General features: G+C 40.3%; 1 protein-coding gene across 1 annotated transcript; it reads left to right on the top strand.

Annotated features, from left to right (window-relative positions):
• Positions 1-9,208: 9,208 nt before the first annotated feature.
• On the top strand, positions 9,209-19,755 carry LOC104955876 (mucin-like protein; the record flags this gene model as incomplete). Its single annotated transcript, XM_010783271.1, has 11 exons — positions 9,209-9,546; positions 9,673-9,960; positions 10,944-11,180; positions 11,252-11,404; positions 12,474-12,652; positions 14,114-14,306; positions 14,399-14,518; positions 16,285-16,404; positions 19,129-19,149; positions 19,280-19,341; positions 19,563-19,755. Coding segments are annotated over exons 2-11 (1,555 nt in total), but the record flags the coding sequence as incomplete, so codon positions are not given.
• Positions 19,756-20,157: the final 402 nt, after the last annotated feature.

The raw sequence follows: 20,157 nt of genomic DNA, 5'->3' as shown, positions 1-20,157 counted from the left end.
AAACACAGCCAGAGTCAAACATTAATATCACAGCAGTGACATTAACAGTCAGAGTAAAATATGAATATCACAGCAGTGATATCACTACATCAGCAGAGCATATGTCATATTTCAACATTACTCAAAACCACATTAACCACAGTAACCAATGTGAAACTATAGTTTAACCTTAGCAGGGTTTCTATTCCCCTTAAACAATTTAAAATCCAAATGGTCAACTAATGTCAGCCTTTTCCAAGGAAGGGTGTTCTTACTCACTGTAATGGCGCATTTCCACTGCAGCGGGTCGTCCCGTTTAAGCGTCCTTAATCGTCCTCAAGCGGCCAGGCCAGTTTTTGGTGGCCTTTCCATATAGCGTAGCACCGGCTAGCGGGTACTTTTTCCCTCTTTTTCCGGCCCCATAAAATCGTGGTTCTATCAGGCCAGGGCCAAGGCTGAACAAGTGACGTCAACACTCTCGACTGCTGATTGGTCAGAGAGAATCGTCACAAGATCGCGCGCGAGATCATCCCTAGCGTCGCATATATATCTAGAAGCAAGCTTGCAGCATTTTTATACACAGCATTTTTGTAAACGGAGGAGCTACAAAAATGGCAACGTCAAAGAAAAGCACACCGTGGTCGCCCGAGGAGGTGACGACGTTCCTACATCTCATTGGGGATGATAAAATCCAGCGGGAGCTCGACGGAACAACTCAAAATGTGAAAGTGTTCCAGCCGAAAGCCCCGCCTACACTGCGTTGCTACCCCAGGTCCTAAACTGTAATGGAAATGCGCCACGGCCTCGGACGGCCAGCGAGGCAGCCCGAGGCCTGAGCGAGGACGCTTAGGGACGCTTAAACAGGGCTACCCCGCTGCAGTGGAAATGTGCCATAAGACCAAGCAGATGCCTTCAGAGACCACGAGAGAGACCAGGAATTGGATCGAAATGTACAAAGTACAAACCGGTTTTATTAAGGTTTTAACAAAAATATAGGATTTACAAGAATCCAAAAAATAACAAAGACACAAAGTCAAAATACAAAAGCAACCCATAGCCCAAGAACCAAGACGCAGAATCAAGCCTCAGAAAAGTTCCCCCAAGCTCTCAAGCCTAAAAAGCCCCAGCCTCTCTTTAAACATCATCTTTTATAGTCTCTTCTCTCCTCCCTCTCTGCATCAGGTGGTTTCCCCTTTTCTATCTTTGAGGGAGAAGGAGGTCACATATGTTCAACTTTTACTTAATGGACAATTAAAAATGTAAAGTTAAAATTAAAACAAATAAAGACTTATAGTAATAATATGCAATCTTAACAAGAGGGGTTATGAACATTTTTCATGAAAGCAGAACACATTGTCAATGTCATGTTTAGAATCAAGTTTTTTCTTTAAGCATTTCATTTCAAATATGCAAACTTGATACTTTAATTTATTAACAGAGACAGCTTGTCTCTAAGATTCGCTGGCCCAGGAAGTTGGTTCAAATCTTTTACGTAGTCAGTCTGCATCCTGACTCATTGTCTTCGTAACCGCTGTAATCGTTGTCAAGGTGTCAAGGTGTCAAAAACCACAACGCCTAGTCAGAATTGTGGTTGGAACTTTTACGCTTTTATTGCACCTTCTAGAATGCTTCGTGTGCATAGGTCAAGAGTTCAGGATTATCTATCTAGTTTCACATGTCTGGTTTCACATGTCTGAAAAGACATTATGGAAACATACATCCTTTCCATTTACAGCCAATTTAGCAATTTGTATCAATGGTAAGCCTATTAGAGGTAGGTGAGGTAAAGGTCAGGTCTGACACGGCCACTTAAACAGCAGAATTGTCAACAGTTGTCAAACTCAAATGCTTCCTGACATACTTATTAGGTGCTTTAATGTTAATACTATCAAGCACAGTGTTAATCACCGCATGTTGTTTTTCTCTATTTTGGGTTAGCGAAAAGAGGAGCAATAGCCTAGCTCAAACAGCACCAAGGGCAAAATGGTCAGATTGAGAGTGTGATTTATTCCAACGATTCCCATCAGAGTACAAGGCATGGCCTGTTGAGCTTATACACAGAATTTTCAATTGGGACTCATTACAACATTTCTCTTTTTTCTTTTTTTTCAAAGTTCGAATGTAAACTGTTTTGTTTGATTAATGGAAGTATAATGTATTTGTGTTAAGTTTTGCCACTGATTACATGTCTTCTTTTAACAAATAGAGAGCAGCCTGTACCCCTTTGGAGATGAGGTTGGTGATAAAGGCGTAAATATGGACTCAGCAGATGGAAATTCACCATACATCACCCCACCTATTGGTTTCCCCTTCATGGGAAAATTGTACAACAGGGTTTATGTGAGTTTCAAGCATTTATATACAACCAGTGATGGCTCTACTCCAGACCATTTAATGGCTGGGAATGGGAGGATTGAGAAACTGTCACGGTTTTAAGTTTGTGTGTCTGGTAGTGGGTGTTTTTCTGTTTTCCCCCCTGTATATTGTCTGGTCTTTTTTCCCTGTGTTTTCCTGTCTGTCGTTAGTTTTCCCTGGTGTGTCTAATTTCCTGATTGTTTTCACCTGTCACCCCTTCTGTGTCTCCTTTGCTAATCAGCGTCAGTCCCGCCCCTGATTATTCCCACCTGTGTCTTGTTACCCTGTGTTTAAATTCCCCTGTCTCCCAGTGTTCAGTGTCAGTTCGTTTTCGTCTCTTGTCATGTTCAGGTCTGTGTTCGTATTGTCTCTTGCTATGGTCAGGTCTATGCTCTTTTTTGTACTTGGGAAAAGTTTTGATCCTCACTACGTGAGCGATTTTCATTTTGTTCTCCATTTTTGTAGAGACCATTTTTTGTTGTTCATTTTTGCTGTTCTTGAAAAAATAAAGTATCTTACAAATACTTTACCTCTGTCTCCCGGGTCATCCAATTGGGTCCTACCTCTTAAGTGCCTGAGTTCTTAACAGAAACCTGGGTCTTGTTAGGCTTTAAGGTACAATATGTATTTCGCAAAACTGCTACACCACCCCCATAAGGTTGGTTCTTGGAAAAACTAACAATACTAACTTTTTCTTCATCACTTCCTGTGAATAATCACAATTTCCCCTTTGGGCAGAGAACATAATATTATTCCCCAGAGTAAGGGTGATCCACAGAGGTTTTGAGTTGTGTGGGGGCATTGGTCATTATTGCCCCTAATTAGAACTTCCATTGTCTACAACACTCTGCAAAAGTTGTAATCTTCTATAACTGATTTTTTTATTATGGAAATATTTAGAAATGTTTGCATCTTAATCCAGGTCATGTCTCATATTATTCATACATTCATGTATCCACACCAAAAAAGGATTCTCTCCTTAACAGCAAATGTAATTAAATCTTACCAGCACATTTAATTAGCAAGCTAAATATTAAAGCAAAGCCTCATCGCAGAGATAACAGTAATTATCATTAGAATATAAATACGTTTCATTAGTGTGATATGTGATAGCAATACACATACATTAGTCATGACTTACTACAATCTACAATGTTTAAATGGCAGCATAAATTACATAATATGTATGAGGTTAACATGTTTTGCTCAAGGTTTTACTGTGAAAATTAAAATTAAAAATGTAGTTACATGTTGCAATTACTACTTAAATATTAGCAATACTGTTAGGATTTTTATTTTAAACTCAGTCTGATATGATATCTGTATCTCTCCTTCCTTTCTCAGTTTTCAGACAATGGCCTTGTCCAGTTTCAATCTGTCACTGAGAACGAGCAGTACCTGCTCCCGGCTCCATTGGCGTATGGTTTCCCCGACAACATGACAGTGGGCCTGCTGGCGGCATTTTGGGATGATGCTGACCTCACCCATGGTGACGGAAGGCTGCTCTATCAGGTTAGATGTGTTAATGTGATTGTTTTCTATTACTTAAGGTTTTCTATTTCCAGTTATTTGACATTTTTGTTGTCTGTCTTTTTATCATGTAAAGGACTTTTTCTCACATTTTAAATTATTTTATTATTGTATTCATTATTTTGTTTGTTATTGTTGTTATTATTATCGTTATTTTTGTATAATTTATTCTTTTTCTTATCAAATTGGTTAGGGTCTGGCATTTTTTGTAACTTGTGCATTATATATCTCCTTATTTTCTTTTTCTAATCTTTCAGGAATATCATGGCCTGGATGTATCAGATGTCTACTCCCAGATAGTGTTTAACCGTACGGCAGATGATGTGACGAAGTTTGAGCAGCGGAGGAACAAGCCTGCCTTCACCCCTGCATGGATCCTCAAGATCACCTGGGACCATGTGATGCCCGTCGTCTATCAGAAAATCAACTTCTCAGAGGTAAAGAGATGTAAAACTAAACAGATTTATTTTCTTTCGTTCTTCCTTTCTTTTATCTCTGAACATCAGTTGGTATTTAAGAGTGGTTGTATGTAACTAAGTACAAGTGTTAAACTGAAGTACTATTTTGGCATACTTGTACTTTAATTTTCTATTACTATACATTGAGCTTTTAACATTATCGTACAAATGTAACATTAATAGTTTAGCAACCTTTCAAATAAGACTGACTATATGCTTGTATGATATGCAGCAGAACTGTATTTTCTTATGTTATTTCTTCAAGTATTTATAATTGCCTCAACATGACGAACTTCAAGATAAAAATGCCCTTAAATGCAATTGTTAGTGATAAAAACTAAATAATTCTGTTCTATAATAACATTCTATTGAAATAATATTTAGCAGGGAGTGCTTGTCCAACTTTATTTGCTATTGTTTTGTGCAATATGAAACCTTTAACCATCTCCTCAATGAAAGCTCATAACACTTGGGCTGTTTTGTTTAACTTTGGTGCCACCTTGGGGCTGTTTCAGCTACAGGGCGTAAAAGCAGAGCTGCCACCTGTCTATGTAATTACTTCTTACAATGGCATTTTGGCATAGTAAGTGCATTCTTGCTGCTCTTTTACGATGGGAATGTATCAAAATTTAGAGTAGTGTAGTGACACACGGATGTTTTACAATCAGGGATACATTATGACAATCAATTTGGGATTACAGTCATGTTTTTTTTTCAGGCTGCATAAAAGAAAAACATATTTTTAATATTTCTATAGTTTAACACACTGTTAACGTGTTAGTGTTGTTATTTGCTAAATGTATAAAACTATATCATGCAAGGTAGACTGCAACATTGGCTGAAGAATATTTTATGGAATGTATACCTCTATATCTATAATATTACAATAATCTATGTTTAAATGTTTAGTTGATATCCTCTTTTTACTTGTTACATTACATTACATTTAACTTGTTAGATGCTTTTATCCAAAGCGAAAATACTCAATACTGTGGGCAATCCTCACAGGAGCAATTTGGGGTGAAGTGTCTTGCCCAGGGACACAACTGTGGGGGAAACTTCTGAAGCAATTGGAAACAGGACTCAGAGAGACACGAGGAGAGCTGGAGCTTTGATGGCAAAGACTGATGGTTCATTTGGAGTTTCGGCCGGAGAGTTGACAAGACAGGTGGTGTGTCACGAGTTGACACAGCGGTTGCCAAACCAATTCTGAAGAACTCCTTCTGTAGTACAAGGTTTTAACTAGTTCAGAGTGTAATAATCAACATTCTTTATCAGTGAGACTAAACATTATGCACCCTGAATCTAACTAGAGCTCTCGGCCATAGAAAATAATGTGCGCCAGGGAACCTACATCCCTGAACAGTAAACTACCTCATGGCGGCTTGTGCTCTGTCATAGACTGGCAACAACAATGCGCCCAAGCTGCTCCTCCTTAAGAGAGATAGCAGCAATGCCCAAGGCCTTAGACCAGGGGTGTCAAACTCAAATACACACCGGGCCAAAATAAAAAAATCGGTACTAGTCGATACTGGTTCGATGTTTATTGCAAAATGTATTGAAATGAACTTATTTCACATATTAAATCTGGAACTAACAAAGCTTAAATTATTGCCTATAAAAACAACATTAAATAATCAGTTGCATTAATTCCTTATGGCTCTATCTGCAGCTTTTCCAGAGTCATTTCTTATGATTACATTTTTCCACAGCCAACAACAGCTTCAAAAAAACAATTCCCCTCAAAGAAAAAACCAAACATTCCCTGTTGTCGCAAGAAAGAAAGTGCGGAAGGAAACATATATTGAAACTCAGTGTGCTGCTCTGTGATGCTAGTTCAAGCCAGATACTTGGCATCTCATCTTGGGTGCAAGTTCATCAATGTTTGGGCTAAGGCTCTGAGCTGAGGAATATACCGGCGGCCAGATCTAACAGCAATTAGAAATTATCCTGCGGGCCGAAATTAAATCCACCAAGGGCCTGATTTGGCCCCCGGGCCTTGAGTTTGACACATGTGCCGTAGACCTATACCATGGGAAAGGAGACAGTGAGAGGAGAAAATTATGAACTGTGTCGAAGGTTGAATACCTAAGCAAATTATTCCCTAACAACAACGACATGCTGACTGCAGTGGGACTCAAACTTGCCATCCTCCGATTCGAAGATCAGCGCACTGAGCCAAAGCCTCCCACCGACCCCCTTGATAAAAGGCCTCATCTTCTTATTTTAGGATCAATGCAATTTCTTTAGTAATCAGCTTGTTTTTTTTGTTGAATGTTTATTATCTTTATTATATATATATTTTGTATGTATTCTTATTATTAATTAAATTAAAAAGATGTAAAGGACCATGCTTTAAAAAAGAATTCATTTAAAAAAGAGAAGACCATTTTTTATTTAGCTATTTAATTTTCATCCATGGGCAGATTAAACACAGAAACATATCTCAAGGGAATGACACTTAAAATACCTTTTTAAATATGTTGTTGTAATTCATGAAAACGGGCCAGAAAAACAAAGTAAGTAATAAGTGTAAATGTAAAAACATCTATAACAGAACTTACTTTTCATTTTCAGACTAACACTTTCCAGTGTATCCTGACCACTGATGGAGTGCGCTCCTTCGCCCTCCTGCAGTACGGGGACATGCTCTGGGGTCCCGGCCAGAGGCAATACCATGACGCTATCATCGGCTATACGGATGGAAAATCCTCCTACAGGGAGCCCACTGTACCCCCAGACAACTTTTTTGGGCCTGGGGGCAGATACAGGCCCCAGCAGGTGAAGGGGGTCATGGGGAAGCTGGGTCAACTGGTGTATGATTTTACAGCACCAAGGGGGTCAGACCTAGATTCCCGGCTAAGGTGCCAGGCGTGGGCGATGGAGCAGCCGGACCCCGCACAGTGGACAACGGGGCTACCTCCATGTCCCTGCACACGCATCCAGGCTCGGGAGGACTTGTCCTTCATGCAGGACACCACTGATCCGGGTTCCATGGTGAAGACGCTGAGGGGTCTGCGGTGGGGGGGCGCAGGGGGGCACGTCTTCCAGTCCGTCTTGTCCAACAGGCACGGTTCAGGGAAGAGGTGTGTGTATGACCCTGATGGCCCGCTGCTGGCTGGGTACAACGAACGATACTTCTACGGAAACAGCGTGCAAAAACATATTGGTATTATGATTTAAATAATTTTCCAACATTAAATAAGGAGTTCAAGTCTCAATCGTCATCAGTGAATGTTTTTATCCAGTTTTTCAATACAATAATAATTATGTCAAAGTCAAAAACTGCATGAGACAGTGCAAATGAAGCTGTATTCAAGACCAAGTCAATTGTATGCATTTGGATTTCATTTAAAAAAAGGACAAAACATGGACTTTAAAAGTATATACAGAAATATATCTAAAGGAGCTTTATACTGTACCCTTCAGGATACAAGCATTTTTTTACATATAAAGTTCTTATTTATCACTTTGTTTCAATTTATTATAATGCCATGCTCAAGGAGAAAGTAAGACACCTGTCCTTGGCAGTGTATTTAATATTTAATCAACTTTTTCTCTCCAGACGAGGATCTCCTGCCGTTCCAGTGGTGTTGTATCGAGTCTCCTCTGTGCCACCTTTACCTCAACAAGAGACCGCTGGACCGCTGCCAAGGTTACAGCTGGGCAAGCCTTCACCGATTCAGTCTAACCAGGAAGGTGACACCGGGTGTAGGTGAGGGATCACAGACTGTACAGTGATTAATCAAATGTTATTTTGATGTACAGTATGCAACTAGTCCTTATGGTCAGCAATAGGCAGCAGAGAAGATGCTGTACCATCAATTAAAAAAGACTATGTTGTAAGAAGAAAACAAATACGATACCAGGGGAGGAGCTATATCAAAACTTAAAATTAATACATTAAAATCACAAATTCACAAGAAAAAAATAACTTTTTAGTATGGATCGTTAGATAATAATAATAAAAAAATTAATTACTTTTTTCTCATTACATTCTGAATGTATTCCCACAATTTGAGCTGTTTCTAGAAAATGAATTACTTTAAATTCATAGAGAATAATTAACTTTTTTCTCTCAATATGAGTTTTCTTTTTTGTAAATGTACCACTGAAATGTAAAACTATAAGGTTTTGTTCTGAAAAAAGCCCGCATATAGTCTTTTTTTAGTTTCTAATACACCCCCCTCTTAAGTATGATGAATGTCAATAATATGCCAGAAAAACCCCCCTTGTCGATGTTCCCTTGCAGCGATGGTGTACGGCAGCCTCCATTTCATCACCTTCGATGGGACGGAGTTCTCATTCAAGGCCCTCGGAGAGTTTGTGATATTGCGTCTCTCCTCCTCCAGCGGCTCTAATATCTTCACCCTGCAAGGACAGACTGACAAGCTACACACAGACGCAAAGGGGATCATTGAGGTCCCAGTGGTGGTGCGCATGGCTGCCTTCCACCAGGGCATTGGCAAGGTCAGGGTGTGTGTGTGTGTGTGTGTGTGTGTGTGTGTGTGTGTGTGTGTGTGTGTGTGTGTGTGTGTGTGTGTGTGTGTGTGTGTGTGTGTGTGTGTGTGTGTGTGTGGAGAGAAGACAAGACAAAGTTACGGTGACTATTCCCCAGACAGATAGTTTGTGCCTCTTGAAGAAATGGTTACATTTTGGAAAATTAAGTCTAATAATGTTCTTTCTGAAAGGAAGGTAATGAGACAGATGGTGATGGCATTCCCATTTTTGTGCATCAAGTATAGTTGGCTGGGAGATGATTAGCCTAGCTTAGCATAACGACGCAGGAGGGGAGCAGCTAGCCTACTTTTGTCCAACGTTTAAATAAAGACCCATCAACAATTGTTGGATTAATCCTTACACAAACAGATATCCAAAAGTAAATACAGTAGGCCTACTCAAAATTGTAGGGAGAAATTATGCTAAGCTAATTGGCTCAAGCTTCGTTCTAATACATTGATTTCAATCTTGTCTGAAAAAGTGAGCAAATGGGTACCGGTACATATATTATAACTGTCACACAATCAGTACCCAAGTATTCCCTCTGCAAAATCCACTCATCCAATTGTAAAAGCAGACTGGAATGAATATTTAAAAAATAATGGTAAGTCCTTCATTGACCTCTAATATTCACATAATTTTCTTCAGATTGAATGGAGATGTGCAGAGAAAGGAGATGGACTGCAGCTTTTTGTTGATGATGCCAAGGTCCCAGTCACAGTTGGTAATGGTCACATTACACATTACATTAAATAATACGGTTTTACAGTTAACATCAAGACTAATATTATACCCAACCTGCCTTGTATCCAATTATGTTTTCAATGTCAAATCACCACTGTCCATTCAGGTGTGGTGCACATGGGTGAGAGGGACTTTGCTGTGCGCTGTGTGTCAGTGAGTCGTTGTGCGGCGGTGTACGCCGGTGGTCTCCATGTGGTGGTGTGGAGGGAAGCCCACAATCAGCTGGCGGCCATGGTGGAGGTTCCTCAGACTTTCTACAACCGCACTGTGGGCCTCATGGGTCAGTGGAGCTCCAACCGCTCCGACGATTTCCTCATGTCCGACGGCAGGCTTGTCCCCTCACTGGACCTCAACCCCCCTTCAGAGGCCAAGCTGCATGACTTCGGCGTGTCCTGTAAGTGGAACATAGATTAATAATGTTATTGTTTGTGAATAGTAAGCAAGGCTAAGAACGGGACTACTACAGGTGGTCCTCTACCCCACTTAGGTGCTCTGTTGCATCAAATCTTAACAATAGAGTATTATTCCCTCCATGTTGTGGTGAGCTTTTGAAGACGCTATAATCAATATTTATGTCTTAACATTGGGTCAAAAGAATATGTGTAAAAAGAAGGGGGCTATTTGTAGTGATTAAGATAATTTACAGAAAGCTAAGTCTTTTAGCATCTTTCACCTAATTGTCTTGGTTTAATATCCCTCAACTTCAATACATTCAAAGTGACATTGTAAACATGAACAACATGTTCTTGTTTTGGCTCTTTTTTTAAATCCTTTCCAGCTATGTGCACAGTTATTTTACGTAAAGCCTACAGGTAAGCTTTTTAAAGAACGTTTGAAAAACCTTTCAATATCTTAGTCTTTTATTAGGTTTAATGGTACTTTTTTTCTCCTTATGAATACAAATGTGGGCTTTTCATTAACAACTCACAGCCTCTTGCCACTTTTGTACACCTCTGTTAGTTGTCAAAGAAAGCCCACATGCAATTTGCTGTAAGAAAACAAAAAAACTCAATTGTGACGCTTATTCCAAATGCACTTACATCATAAGAAAGCTCTTAAAACCAGAATAATGTTCGAATGTCTGACTTTTTTAACAGAAAAACCCAAATTGAATATGATGAATTTGTTTCTAGTAAAAAAAATTGCAATAATGCCACATTTGAAGCAAAAGTGGAATATAAGTGTGCATGTAAACATGAATAGTGGGCCCTCCATACATGAAATGTAACAATATTGGGACACCCTGCCCTAACCTTGTATTTTGTAAAGGAAATAATGGGTGAGTCATGCTTCTCTGAGATTATAACTCCCCAAGTTTGGTTTCCAGTTATCTGGTGTGTTGTGCTCAGCTCCAACTGTCTGCCTGTGTGTTTCCAGGGGCAGTTCCCGTCCCAGAGAGCCTGCTGTTCTCTCCACCTCCACATGCTCCACTGCAGCCTGCCTCCTCTCAGCAGCTCCTGGAGAGCCTCAGTCCTACGGAGGTGAGGGAGCTGAGGAGAACCTGTAAAGGCAGCATGCAGTGCGTCCACGACACCATAGCAACCGGCAGCTCTGACCTGGGTCAGCGCACTCTGGCTGCCAAGAACCAATATCAAAATCTGGCTCTCGTATACGGTAAGGACTTTTAATTTGAAATGTTCTGTGTTTCCCCCATTGACCTGTTCTAATTTAATGTGGTCTGCTAGGTAACATGCCTCCCATAGTGACGGAGCCCACAGTGATTGGCTGTAAGGTCAACTCCACTGTCAACGTTCAGTTTGTTGCTCAGGACCCGAATGGAGACCCCATCACCTACTCACTGCTCCACCCCAGGCCTCCCCGGACCTCCATTGGCAGCAGTAAGACACACACACACACACACACACACACACACACACACACACACACACACACACACACACACACACACACACACACACACACACACACACACACACCTTTCCCCTTAAAATGTTTTTCCAAAAACAGCCCCCCGCCCCCTCCTCCATCAGGGTTACACATGACGTTCTTAAGATTTTTTATTGGGTTTGTGAGCCTTATTTTCGCCAGATGGGACATTTCAGAGCCGAGTCAGTGGATGGGTCACACTGACAGACACGCACAGGGAACCAGAAGGCTCAAAAAGTAACAGTCATGTATGAAATGGTGTTTTTTTATGACAAATCTATGATTATTTTTACAAAAAAAAGTGTCAGAAATATAAAGGCAAAAATAATTTTAAAATGTAATTTAACATACCTTACTGCTTTCTGTCCTTTTGACTGATGACAATTTACAAAAATAACAAATGATCCTTCCAGATATTTTTTTGAGGATAACCAAGAACATTAATGCAACTAAAAAAAAATATTTCCATGTCTAATATTAAACACTCAGCATAGGCTCTAAAATAAAAATGTTTTATCAGTTTTTCTACTGTCAATATGTTAATTTGTTAAAATGTTTGTATTTTAAGGTCAGGGGAAAAGTAATCTGAATCTAACTTTCCCCCCCAAAAATACATTGCAATCCAATTGTTGGAAAATATAATTGCAAAAAAACCTTTTCAAAATAGCACCAACTCAACAGGATTGATCTTGCTCTAGCGACGCAAGATATTTGACTTTTATTTTCATTTTATTTGGTATGTTATAATATTTATTTTAGTTATATTTTTGTGTTGATTTTTTTATTATTATGAGGTTATATTTTTGTCATCATATTTGCGTTTGTGTATTTTTTTCCTGTATAAAATAAAATACAATAACAACAAAAAGAAATGTTGTGAGTGTAAATAGTTTTTTTTTTTTAATTGTCTAAAGTTTTTCAACACTGTTTCCCTGCCATTATTATGCAAATGACCATTCATATACATACTGTATACTCTGTATACTACTCTATGCTATACCTTTGTGCTTGTTGCTCCAGGGGACGGCTTCCTGACCTGGATGCCCCTCACCACACAGCCAGTCCAGCTGACCATCAGAGTCAGTGACGGGCTCTCCAGCTCCCTGTTCACCCCCATCCTGCACGTTTGCAACTGCCTCAACGGAGGGACCTGCCAGTATGAGAGTGTCACTGAAAACCTCCAGCAGGGGACTTTTCAGGTACATCTTTGATATGCAAAAGTTTTTCTCATGACATGTTAAGGTTGATTTCCCTCAACAGAAACACCCTCTGCAGGGATCTTTGGGAATTTAGGCTTTGCAGAACATTTACAAGCAGTGCTTGAATTGGAATAAAAAAAGGTGCCAGTAATCTAAATCAGCAACTGTTTCAAGTCAATTTTATTTATACAGCCAAAAAACAAGAATTTGGCTCAAAGTCATATAGTATATCCTATAATGCTCAGGGTGCATCTGAGATTAGAGGGGGTGCAGTGATATTTTTTAAATATTGAAGTTAAATGCATCAATCTGGTGCGCTTTGAGAGCAACATTAAGAGATCTATGGATACTTCTCAACATCCATATAAAACAGAACTGTAAACTGATTTACTTTTTCTTTATGGATATTTTACACATCACTCCCTTTTTAAACTCTATTCTTGTTTTACTGTCGTATAGTATTTCATTTTGAGTGAGTTACTCAGATGAGTACCAGGAAACAGCGTTTGGTACTATGGTACAGTTGTGGTGAAGGCATCTGAGTTAGATGTATTTGAACCGAAATGTCTTCAGGCATAGCAGAAGATGGCATCTTTTTTACAGGACATTCCAGCCAATCTCTGTTTTTAAACCATGAGCTGCTAAATGAGTGCCTTACCCCACTGTACAGGCGAGTTGGGAACTTATTTAAATATACCTGGGCAGGCTCTGTTTTGCCGAGGTCCTCTGGCACTCGCGGGCCGCTGAGGGGTGGCGGTGTTTGGGGCGACGAAGACGGCTGCTCCGGGGCGAGGCGGGCAAAGATGGCACCTCATGACGCATCTACTGAGTACCGCTGTCCCGGCACCGTGCCGGTGCTCAATAAGAAGTAACGGTACCAGATGGGTAAAAATCTGAAGTCCCGGTACTGCGTACCGGTGAGTACCGGCCCAATTCAAGCACTCTTTACAAGTAAACAAAAAACTATAAAACACACTACAAGAAAGGGAAAACCCAAAGAGCATAATATGGCCTCTTTGAATGACCATATCTATCTACCCCAATTATTCAAGTGGCTAGCATTATAATAAATCATTGAACCCTTTAAATTCGAACAAAAAATGCTTCAAAGAAGCTGTCTTTTTTAGGAATGCATGAGCATATTGCCGTCCCACAACTCCTTGCTCCACCAATGGAAAATTCACATTTCAAATAATTTAATTTGACCCATATATCCAGTGAATTTTAATCCCAAATTTAGCAATCCCCAGTGCCAGGGGTCTGATCCCTGGGGTGCTGGCCCAACTCCCCGCCAGATCTGCAAACTTTCTGTTGCTTCCGGTACCCAGGTTTGACCCAGCTCATGCTGCTAGCCTAATTGGAGTTATATGAAAAAGTGTGGGACAAGTATTATTTTCTATTTATGCAATATGTTATTTTGTCTATCCCTCTTCCTTTCTGTTCATATCTCTTTCCTCCCAGGTGGTGGGGTGCCTGTGCCCAAAGGGGTTCAGTGGGAAGTTCTGTGAGAAAACTGCAGACGTATGTAAAGGCAAACCCTGTTTCCGAGGCGTTCAATGTCAGTCAGAGACAGAGCCCGGACAGTTTACCTGTGGAGAGTGTCCCAAAAATGCTGTCTCTGGAGGAAAACAGGGATACAAGTGCTTTGAGCATGGTCTGTAGTGCTTTGTGCAGTCATATTATCAGATGTGTCCCATCCCGTATATTAATATTGATCTCACTCTTGCTTCTCTGTATTCCTTTCAGACATGTGCAGCCCTCCTTTCCCCTTCCCCTGCCACAAAGATGCCGACTGCCTCAGCACCAAACAGAACTTCACCTGCACATGTAAGCCTGGCTTTACGGGAGACGGACGCAACTGCACAGGTACTGCACAGCAAAGGCTACGTCATGCTATGAAAGAGCATTGTCTTGACTTGGGACTTGACTTGGGACTTGATTTGGGAATTTATTTGGGACTTGTTTGTCTTGAGTTATGACTTGACTCTGGACTTTTCAGTGTTGATTTGGGACTGGTAAATCTTGGTTTGGGACTTTACTTGGGACGTGTCAGTCTTGACTTTGTTGTTTATTGAGACAAGTTGTTTTTAATTTGGGATTTAACTTGGGAGATGTTAGTCTTAACTTGGGATTTGACTTGACTTGTGTTACGTGCTCCCCTCCTGTTTGTCTCTCTGCCTCCCTGTTGCGCAGACACACCTGGTCTGCCCCTGGCTCCACCTCTACCAGGTGTTCCTAATCGCTGGCAGGATATAAGGAGAAGCTGGAGGAGTGGGATGTGTCTCCCCTTTTGCTGATGCCAATGCCAGGAAACCCTCTCCTTTGTGTGGTCGCTTACGGCCCCTACACACGTCGGCGTGCAATGCCGCTTCAACGCTTCTGCCCATTAACTTTGAATGGGGTGACGTCACGATTCGCCGAACTGCATTGTGGGAGCAAAGCGTAGCTTCTCTCGCGGTGCTCGTTGCAAAAGTAGAGCAATGTTCTACTTTTGACGCCTCGACGGAGGCGTCAGCCAATCGAATCATATGCCAGTCCAAGCTCTAGCCAATCAAACCGCGTGCTTGTGTGTCTGGAGCGGGAGATTCATGTGATTGGTTGTTGGTCGAGTTTCAGCCCCCCCCCCGCCGACAAGCGACAACGCACGCCGCCGTGTGTAGGGGCCGTTACTGTTGTGAAGCGCTAGTCCTTTTGATGTGCCTTTGTTTTATGTTTAGTCTGGAGGGCGTGGTAGTCAAGTTTTACGCGGCTTTGTTTTGTATCCCGTAGGGTTACTATTTGACTTCTGGTTAGGGGAGGACAGCTCTGGGTCATACGGCCCGTGGTGCGGCTGGCTCGGGCTCCCTCCCTCTTTTTGTTTATTTCGGCCAATCCTCCAGACCTCTTTTTGTTTGTATAAATAAATGACCGTTATTGTACGTGAATTTTGTGTTTTATTTTATGTTGCGGGTCTTCCCTCGAGCCACTACGATCGAGTAAGGGGCGGGTCGTAACAACTTGTAAATCTTGACCTCTGACTTGTGACTTGTTTGTCTTTACTTACACCAGTATTCACTTGAGACTTGGGAGTGGTTACTCTTGAATTGGGATTTGATTTGGGACTTGTAAATCTTGACTTGAGGCTTGTCAGTTTTGATTTGGGAATCGACTTTAGACTTGTTTGTCTTGGCTTACAACTTCACGCAGGACTTATCAGTCTTGACTTGGGAATTGGGAGTGGTTAGTATTGACTTTGGGTTTGACTTGGGACTTCTACATTTTGACTTAGAACTAGACTGGGGACTTGTCAGTGTTGAAGTTGGATTTAACTTGGCACTTGTTAGTCTTGATTTGGGATTTAACGTGAGACTCATACATTTTGAATTTAGCATTGAATCAGGACTTGTCAATGTTGACTTTGGAATTGAACTCAGGAGTTGTTAGTATTAAGTTGGGATTTGACTTGGGACTTATCAGTATTGAATTGGGACTTGTACGTTTTGACTTGGACTTGACTAGTGTATGGATTGCAAAGACTGAGTTGTGACTTGAAATCAATGACTTGTAGCCACCCCTGCTATTCAGCCAACATTTGAGTATGAATACCAGCACATGTATTTTACATGTTTGACCTGTCTCTGTCTGTGTTGTAGATGTAGATGAGTGTGCAGAGCTGGCCACCTGCCCCAATGCTAAGTTTGAGTGTAAGAACACGCCGGGTTCTGTCGAGTGCTTCTGTCGATACAAGAAGACCAGGGACACTGATGGATGTGGTATGTGCATGTTTGCCTTTCTGTGTTTAAGTGTATTACCAGCAACACACACAAGTAAAATATAATGTATTCACTGAGAGAATACCTTAATTACTGCATCATATTTTAGGAATCATGTCTTAACCCTCCTGTTATCCTCAGATTTACTTTACACCCGTTATCCTCTGGGGTCAATTTGACCCCAGTAGTTTAAAACTCAAGACAATGATCATATTCCGAATGTTAACCAACATGTATGTCTCTGGTGCTTTAGGTATCTTAGTTGACTACCTAAATAACCATTTAAATAAAACATTACCCCAACCTTCCCCCCTACAGACCCCTTTATACATCCAGAATTCCTATTATGGGACTATCGACAAATATATAAATCACCATAAAAACTCACTGACTGAAATAAAATATTAAAGTAAGATCTTTTTGATGTTGTTAAAGGACCAATAACTAAAGCAGAGGGTAGTTTTTTTTTTACAATGATACATTTGCATGTAATAGTCACCTCAATATCATCCTACACAATCAACACAAATATGTGTAAAATATTGACATTTGTATATTCAATTCAATTCAAGTTTATTTATATAGCCCAATATCACAAATCATATTTGTCTGAGGGCTTCACAAATCAACAAACACAATTGACAATGTAAACGCAATGTAAAACAATGTAAAAACAACAAACGTATCTTACAAGATCAATATGAAAATACCAATTTAAAGAGGAACACAACACAATATCACAAATACAGTTAGAGTACAATAATTAAAATTCCATCAAACGAAGGGTCCATGAGGATGTATAAAAGGGGGTTTAAAACCAGTCTTAACTGTATGCTGTACCAAAGAAGAAAGTCTTCAACCTACTCACTGTCTGCCTCCCTAATCGTCACTGGAAGTTGGTTCCAGAGGAACGGAGCTTGGTAGCCGAAAGCTCTAGCACCTGATCTTATTTTGTGGACTGTGGGAACCACCAACAGACCTGCACTCTGGGATCTTAATGCCCTGGAGGGGCAATAGGAGATTAAAAGATCCTGTAGGTAGGATGGTCCCTGACCATTGAGCGCTTTGTATGTGGGTAAAAGTATTTTAAAATTAATCCTGGACTTAACTGGTAGCCAGTGCAAAGCTGCTAAAACAGGAGTGATGTGGTCCATCTTTTTCGTCCCTGTTAAAACCTGTGCTGCAGCATTTTGTATGAATTGAAGGGTCTTTAATGATGAGTTTGGACAGCCTGATAAAAGGGGATTGCAATAACCCAGCCTGGAGGTGATAAAAGCATGGATTAGTGTTTCTGCATTGTTGTGATTTAGGATGTGCCGGATTTTTGCAATATTCCGTAGATGGAAGTAGGCAGTCCTTGAAATTTGCTTTATATGGGATTTAAAAGACAAATCCTCATCAAAGATAACACCAAGATTTTTTACAGTGGTGCTGGAGGTTAAGGTAATACCATCCGAATAAATTGTGTTGTTGGACAGTTTGTTCCGAAGGTGCTGGGGGCCAAATATAATGACTTCTGTTTTGTCTTTATGTCTGTGAGGCATTCTTGCAGTTTAACTAATGGAAATTGTTCACCTGGTTTAATTGATAGATACAATTGTGTATCATCAGCATCACAATGAAAATTGATGGAGTTATTCCTTATGATATTGCCCAATGGTAGCATATATAAGATGAACAGGATGGGTCCAACTACAGACCCTTGCGTTACTCCATGACTGACTGTAATTTCTAATGAGGATTCATCGTTGACAGATACAAACTGAGACCGTTTTGATATTACCTGAACCAGTTTAATGCAGTTCCTCTTATACCTATTAAAAGTTCTAATCTTTGTAGTAGTATTTTATGGTCAATAGTGTCAAAGGCAGCACTCAGATCAAACAGAACCAGGATAGAGGCAAGTATATGTATATGTTTTATACTACTAAAACAGCCTGGGGTCAAATTGACCCGAGGAACACTGATGCGTACAAAGTGTGTACAGGACATTTAAAAAAGATCTTCATGTTCATGGTATGTTTACCCATTAGTCCTCACTAAATTAGGAAAAGTAAAATACTAAGCAAAAAAAATAATGTGAACCATTTTTTTAGATACGTTAACGGTTAAACATTGAATGAGGTCAAATTGACCCCAAGGATAACAGGAGGGTTAACACTTTTTTGAATATTTCAACTAAATTATTTTGAGAATATGGAGGTTTGTTCACAAATTGTCCCATGTACATAAGATGTTGAAATGTTAATAAAACTCTATAGATATATATCCATATAAATTGTTACCACATTATGAAATATATACAAATATCAGCAGAAATGATAATAATATATAATCAACCAGAATAACGGAAATTGCCAATGTGATTTGCTAAGCACTGATACAGCAATTGATGTATCAGGAACTCCACAAATAGATAAGCCTATATTATAAGTGATACTCAATGTATGGCCGGTAGGCCAAATCCGGCACGCCAACCATATTCTAATTAACAATTAAATTGAATTGATTGAAAATAGAAATAATTAGTTTTTGTATAGTAACTAAGGTGCTTCCTGTCGTTTAGCAAAAGTGACCCCAGGGCAAAGCAAGTTAATCAGGAAAGAATCTCTTACTGCAGTGCCAGTTTGCACATTTCTGAAAACAATGATGCTCTACAACAGATAGCAGTGTGTCATCTGTGTAAGGAACGCACTTCTGAATGATGTGTTTGTTTCTCTGCAGGTGACCTTGCAAATCCTCCAGGTAAAGCCTCCCTCTTTGTCTTCTTTAACATTATTGTAGCTCTGCTCTTCCTTTACTGTTACCATGGTAAACATGCCCATATATTGTATTGAGCTTGTATAAAGCTGTGGATAATGTTCTGTTTCTGCAGGGGGAAATGTGTTCAACGTCTCTGTGGGCTGGGTGCCGAACAGATCTGATGGACTCAAACAGGTGTGTGTGTGTGTGTGTGTGTGTGTGTGTGTGTGTGTGTGTGTGTGTGTGTGTGTGTGTGTGTGTGTGTGTGTGTGTGTGTGTGTGTGTGTGTGTGTGTGTCCGCGTCCGCGTCCGCGCCAGTGTTTGCTGCTAATACATAGATTTGAACGAAATAATTAAATATATAAAAACAAATTCCTACACTGCTTAATGCTAATCTGTTTCTGCGTCTTTCCCAGCTGGTGGACATTCTGTCCATGGGTTTCCAGAACAAATTCTACAACGCCAGCAAGAAGGATCCAGTGCAGGGCTCCCCGCCAGGTGTGGCAGAGTATCGTATCAACATGTCCAGTGACACGCCACACTGGTACATCAGAGACTACATGGCCAGAGTCAGCAGCCACTATAACATGAGAGGCATAGAGGTTGATGGTAAACTACCAATCCTTTAACCCTTGTGTGGTGTTCATATCTTTGTTACTCAGCCAGTGTTCGTGGGTCTGGTGGACTGACCCGCTGCCTTTTTGGGTTTCAATTCAACACAATCAAACTATTTTATGTTAAAATACTCAACAGATGTTTACTTCATCCCAATTACAAGCAATATAAACAGCTTATATGGTTAATATTTCTCCATTTACATTTGTTGGATCACATTAATGAATTAAAGTGTTGCTTGTTTTTTTGCCCGCTGACCGGCTGGTCCCGTGGCTCGTCTTTTTTTTGTAACTAGCTGATGCTCAATCTCATCCTCTACTTCAAAGTCACTGTCAGACTCAGAATTCTCAGAAATGTGATCCTAACATTCTGAAACCTCTTTCTCTTCCTCTACAT

Source organism: Notothenia coriiceps, unplaced genomic scaffold, assembly GCF_000735185.1.
Source record: "Notothenia coriiceps isolate Sejong01 unplaced genomic scaffold, NC01 NC01_scaffold00024926, whole genome shotgun sequence".
Classification (NCBI taxonomy): domain Eukaryota; kingdom Metazoa; phylum Chordata; class Actinopteri; order Perciformes; family Nototheniidae; genus Notothenia; species Notothenia coriiceps.
Note: the sequence above shows the minus strand (reverse complement) of the source record. Positions and strands in the feature narration are given on the sequence as shown.